The sequence below is a fragment of the Emys orbicularis genome, chromosome 16 (assembly GCF_028017835.1).
Source record: "Emys orbicularis isolate rEmyOrb1 chromosome 16, rEmyOrb1.hap1, whole genome shotgun sequence".
In the NCBI taxonomy this organism is placed as follows: Eukaryota; Metazoa; Chordata; order Testudines; family Emydidae; genus Emys; species Emys orbicularis.
In genome coordinates, this window is record NC_088698.1 from 21935983 (window position 1) to 21941982 (window position 6000).

The following is a 6000-nucleotide window of genomic DNA, read 5'->3' on the forward strand; positions in this document are numbered from 1 at the left end:
CCATATGGTAACTTGTGTATTTAAAACACTATCCTAATTTAAGTATTTACTAAGGCAGACAATTAATGGCAGTTAACACATGCGATTAACTCAAAACAAATTATCGCTTTATTTTTAACAAGCTTTAAATCGCACACCACATGACCCTATCCCATAGTCTGTGAGCAATTTAGTAGAGCTCGTTAAAAACCTGCTTGGGGGGGGGGGAGAGAAGAGAGGAGCCCAACCCCCCAACGCCTGCACCATCCCCTCCCTGCTGCACAGGTCCAGCCTTAGGGGTCAGCAACGGGGCCACCACCCAGGGTGCCATGCTCATGGGGTGCTGCTGCATGCCTCCAGGGCAGGGGTGCCCCTCCCCCTGCTGTCCTGCTCCATTGCTGCTCCTTTCCCCCTCCCCCATGGAGCCGCCCTGGCCAAGCTGCTCCAGACTGATTAAAACTGTGATTAATTGCGCCTTTAAAAAAAAAAAAAAAAAATCTTGTGATTAATCATAATTTTTTTTAACTGTTTGACAGCCCTAGTATTTACTAATTATTCAGGATAGAAAAAAATGGAACAGGTGAAACAAGTTATGTAAATATATTCCATTTCCTAATCACAAGAAATTCCAGTCTGCTTATTTAACATCAACCCTCAACTGGCAAAACCAATTAAAACCATGTGCTCTGAAAAACGGTTTCTTATACAGAGCTTTCAACCTCCACCGTTTGCCAAAAGTAAAGAGATACACTCAGGACTATTAATTCTATGACAGCAAAGACAACTAGAGCCCGGCTGTAGAATAAGCAGGTCCCAACAGTAAACTTTGCTTTCTTTATCTAGCTCCATCAAAGTTCAGGCTGTTTGAGGAATAATGTGCCATTATGAGACATCAGAAAAAATTTCAGTACTTCAGATTTAACTAATTATTCTGATTTTGAAGAAAAAAAAATCAGAAATGCCATCTTGAATATATATTTAATTATCTTAGTTAAATCATTAAGTCTTCTAAATACTTGTTCTCTAGGCAATAAGCTTCACTTCCTGCTCCCCTCCATCTCACCTTGTGGAACAATAGGAGCTCCTCTTTGTCGTCCACGGCCAACAAATTCTCCCTCTGATGGCGGTTGTGGTTGAGGTTGCAGAGGTCTAGGTTGCACATAGCTAGGTGGCTGCTGACCCTGCAAAGTCCACTATGCTTAGGAATAGCACTCACTGATATCACAAAAAAAACCCTGTACTATCAAATGAAGTCACCAGAGGGTGTACTGCATAGCCAAGTTCCTATGACAGTTATTTAATATAGGGAAAAAATTAATTGCCTATAGGTTATTTAATATAGAGTGACATATTAACCTAAGTTACCAAAAAGTTATTCAGTAAAACTGCTCATTCAGTTTGGAAGACAACACTACAGAAACGCACCCTCACCCCCTGAAAACGGCATGATTATTCTGCATATAGCAGTGCTGTATCACTGGTTAACTGAAGCTGGCTTCAAGCTGCTCTCCACCACGTCCTCTCTCTCTCTCTATTTAATTAAAAAAAAAAAAAAAAAAAAAAAAAAAAAAAAAAAAAAGGCTCCTGCAATTATTGCAATCGGAGGAACATGAAATGCAATTCCTGGTCCCCAAAGATACTACAGAAAATACCACAAAAAACTATAGGGATAAAGGCAGTTGACTTTTCAGAAAGGAAGCCTGTTATACCTAACATATTTTAGAATAACCACATATATATATTTTAATGCAACTCATCAGAAGGCAGCATCTTGTGTGTTCCATATACTTTTAAAATTTAAATTTAAATAAATTTAAATTTTAAATTAATGGAGATATCCTATCTCCTAGAACTGGAAGGGACCTTGAAGTCATCGAGTCCAGCCCCCTGCCTTCACTAGCAGGACCAAGTACTGATTTTGCCCCAGATCCCTAAGTAGCCCCCTCAAGGATTGAACTCACAACCCTGGGTTTAGCAGGCCAACGCTCAAATCACTGAGCTATCCCACTCCCATGCTGAATACAGCACTCAAACTCAGGCATCTGAGGGATCTACCTGTCCTTATGGAAAGGAATTCCTATCTATGAAGTTTAGCACACTGCCAAACCTCTCAGAAAGGCACAAAGGTCATTAGCAAGTCAATGACACGTACACCCACAAAGCTTTAAAGGAATATACCACCTTTACTGTGGCAGTGCATTTGCTTATCAGACATGTGAGGCAAAAACAGGTTTGATTTGAAATGAAACCCTTGATACATATACAAGTATATAGGAAGCAGACAACTCTGAATTTTAATATTTCAAAATGTAGATGTGCTGGATGTGAAAAAATGAACACTCACAGAAGCTGCTCCTACAGGAGGTACAGAAATTTGCTGGCCACGAGCTCTTCCTCTCGCTCTAGCTCTAGCTCTTCCAGTCATTTTCTTTTCTAAGAGAAACCAGCTATAGTTATAGGACACAATCCTCTGTTTTTTTCATGACAGTATAATTTTTAGCCGAGGTTTTTTTGGTATCTTGTTCAGTATAAGAGAAAGATTAATCTAGCTAGATTAGCCCAGCCATTGTGCTCTAGGGTCCCTGTTTACACTACTTAAAAAAAAAAAAAAAAAAAAAAAAAGATTTTTTCTGTTGCCACCAAGGGGATCACTTTAGTTAAGGTGATGGCAGCTGCCAGAATTCTCAGTAGTGTGTTGTACAGCTGTGCTTTGATGCAATCCTACAAACATTTAAACACATGTAACTTTAGCAACACGACTCAACTGAAATCACTGCAACTAAGTAAAGTTATGCACATGCTTAAGCGTCTGAACCAGGGATCGGCAACCTCTGGCCCGCGTTAAGCCCCCTGGCGGGCCGGGGCAGGCCAGTTTGTTTACCTGCCACCTCCGCAGGTTCGGCCAATCGTGGCTCCCATTGGCTGCAGTTCACCGTTCCAGGCCAATGGGGGCTGCGGGAAGCAGCGCGGGCCAAGGGATGTGCTGGCTGCGGCTTCTCGCAGCCCCCATTGGCCTGGAACGGCGAACTGTGGCCAGTGGGAGCCACGATCAGCCGAACCTGCGGACGCGGCAGGTAAACAAACCAGCCTAGCCCACCAGGGGGCTTACCCTGGCAGGCCACGGGCCGAAGGTTGCCAAACCCTGGTCTGAACAATAGGCACCCCGGGGCTTCAAATAGTGACAGTCATCCAGTCCCCTGTAGCAATGGATTTCATTTATTTATTTATTTTGTGCAAAGTTATGGTTTAGGCAACCCAGATGACAGCTTCTGCAAACTACTCCCATACATAATAAATAATAATAATAAAAAAAAAATTAAAAAACCTGTTAGAGAACATTTTAAAACTGCAAAAAAGTTAAACAAGCAAAGCACTTCTGAGCAAGACTGAAATTGGCAAGGTTGAGTAAGGAATATACTGAACATTGCACAGAATATTGACTGGTTTCTCAAACACATCCAACTGCTCCCAAGAGTGACCTACGGCTAAGTTACACTGAACAGCCCTAGTTCTCTTTATGATATGTAACTATGGATTCGTAAGCTTGGACAGAGGAAAATTTTCAGTTGGCAACTGCATATAGTCTGTATACCAGAATTCAGAGAAGTAGTGGAGTACATGACACCATAAGACACTTTACTCAATTTAAGTCAGTGTTCAAAAAATTACTTTTAAATAATTTTCAGGCTTAATGAAAAATGGCCTACAAATCCATGCGTTTTTTAAACTGAGCAGCTGCAATGCCCCATATTAGTCTCCTTAAAAAGCATGGTATTAACTAATATATCATCCATCATCATAGCAGTCAGGCACTTTATAAATACAGTCTGCTAGTATTTTAACATATTAGTTAAGTGGTTCTCAAAGTTTTGTACTGGTGATCCCTTTCACATAGCAAGCCTCTGAGTACAACCCCCCCTTATAAATGAAAAACACTTTTTTATAAATTTAACACCATTATAAATGCTGGAGGCAAAGCAGGGTTTGGGGTGGAGGCTGACAGCTCGCGACTCCCCATGTAATAACTTCATGACCCCCAGAGGGGTCCCAACCCCCAGTTTGAGAACCCATGTATTTAGGGTTACCATTCGTCCGGATTGTCCCAGACATGTCCGGCTTTTGGGGTTAAAAATAGCATGAGGGGGGGGGGGGATTTCTAAATATCTAAAAATGTTCGGGATTCTCCCCCGCAGCGCAGCTGACAGGGCAGCTGGCCGGACTGAGCCACTGGCGTGGGGCTCCGGCAGCCAGAGCCCCTACTCCGCTTCCCCCCTCCTCTCCCCTGCAGCTTCAGATCACCTCCTCCTTCTCTGCTCCCCCTCCCCTGCTGCCCAGCGTGCCGCAGGATAGGCCTGGGAGTCCGGGGGGGGTCTGTCTGGGGGCAGGAGTGTGGATAAGGGTCTGAGCAGTCAAGGGACAGATAGGGGGTGGGGTCCTGGGGGGCAGTCAGGGGACAAGAAGTGGGGGGGGAGGTTGGAGGTTCTGAGGGGGGCAGTCGGGGGCAGGAAGTGGGAGGGAGTGGATGGGGGCAGGGCTAGGGCGGGACTCCCCCCCATCCTCTTTTTTGATTGTTGAAATATGGTAACCCTACCTGTATTAGTTGTTTGTTCACCTTAGAATCTCCCTCAGAGAAGCAATCCCTAATCTCAGAAGAAGCTTGGAAGAGGCAGCCTTGCAGAAGAATGCCCCCCTCTGGAACAGAATTCATTTACATTTTATTTCCCCCCGATTTCCCTACAGCGCACACACCCTGTTCCCTGTTCTAGCCCCAATCCCCCTCCGCAGGCCGTAGCCTTAGTGCCCCCCCACACACAAGGAGCTCCCCTGCCCCAAGGCTCTCCTTCCCCAGCCCTAGTGCCCCTCCCCACACTAGGAGCTCCCCACCCACAGTACCGCCCCTACTTAGCCCTAGGGGTTCGCCGTCCCCTCACCCACAGGGCTAGTGACCCGCTCGTCCCTATCCCGGGCTCCTCCCGGTTTGCTCTACCCCCAATGAACAAAGTGCCCCCACGCTTGCTAGCACTGCCAGACCCCATTCCCTACAACCTGCCCCTTGCCCCGCTGCGCAGCCCTAGGCCTCTCCCCTTCACCCAGCTCAGGCAGCCACCCGCCTCCATTTCTCCGGGACTAGCTACATAAGCCCCAACCGAGGTAGGGGATCCATTGGCATCTGACTGCAGGCGGCAGGTAAACCCAATGCCGGGCTCCTCCCGCCTCGCTATCAGCGGGAGAACGACTGTTAGTACCTGCCCACCACTTCTCCTCACGCGGCCGCAACAAGAAGCATGCACCGGCCCTCCCAACGGTTATCACGGCCTCCTCACTGGGGCGAGCAAAGGGAGGCTCACTCCGCCGCTGCGCCACCTCCTCCTGCCGCTTCCTTAAGGACAGCTGAATCCGCCTCCGCCGCTTCCACGAATTAGGCGAGGGGTTTCTCAGTACCCGTCGGGCTCACCTCCTCTCTTGGCAGGGCAGAGCCTGGGGATTCATTTTCCGAGCGAATGCGCACATCACGTAGAGAAAGTGAGGCGCCCCTGTCTTCGTGCAGTGAGAGCGGCGCGTGGCGGAGAGCAAAAGAGTGGGAGACGGACTCGCCTCTGATTGGGCCGCGAGTGCCCGCCTCCCGGAGAGCCGAAAGCGACCCCGCGTTTCCGAAGATTTCCGAAAGGGGCTAGCGGGTGCGCCCGAAGAGTCGAGGCTGCCGAAGATTTCCGAATGGGGCTGGCGAGGGAGCGGAGAGTCCCGAGAGGTGGCGGAAGGCTCTGGCCTGATGGCTTCCCAGGGGAGGAGCGGACCTTGGGTTCCGAAAGCGGGAACCACGTGTTAATTTACGTGTTGGGTGCAGCTCCCCAATGCAGCGTTGTTATTATTTGATCAAATTAATTACTTTGTATTATTAATTAATGATCATCCACTTAATTATTAATCAACCCCATTAATGCTTAATCAAATGGCCAGTGTTACTAATTAACAGTTAACCCTATTGTATCAAATAATAATGCCATCCTGGCAGCTATTTCT

The 6000-nt window shown here is 47.0% G+C and overlaps 1 protein-coding gene across 1 annotated transcript in view; it reads right to left on the minus strand.

Moving 5' to 3' along the window:
• The window catches only part of PIWIL1 (piwi like RNA-mediated gene silencing 1), a 50159-nt gene extending 47755 nt beyond the window's left edge, over nucleotides 1-2404 (minus strand). Inside the window, exons 1-2 of the mRNA XM_065417672.1 lie at nucleotides 2324-2404; nucleotides 1043-1154 (exon numbers count right to left, since the gene is read on the minus strand). Coding sequence (XP_065273744.1) covers nucleotides 1043-1154; nucleotides 2324-2404 — 193 coding nt within the window. The remainder of the gene's footprint in view (nucleotides 1-1042; nucleotides 1155-2323) is intronic.
• Nucleotides 2405-6000: the final 3596 nt, after the last annotated feature.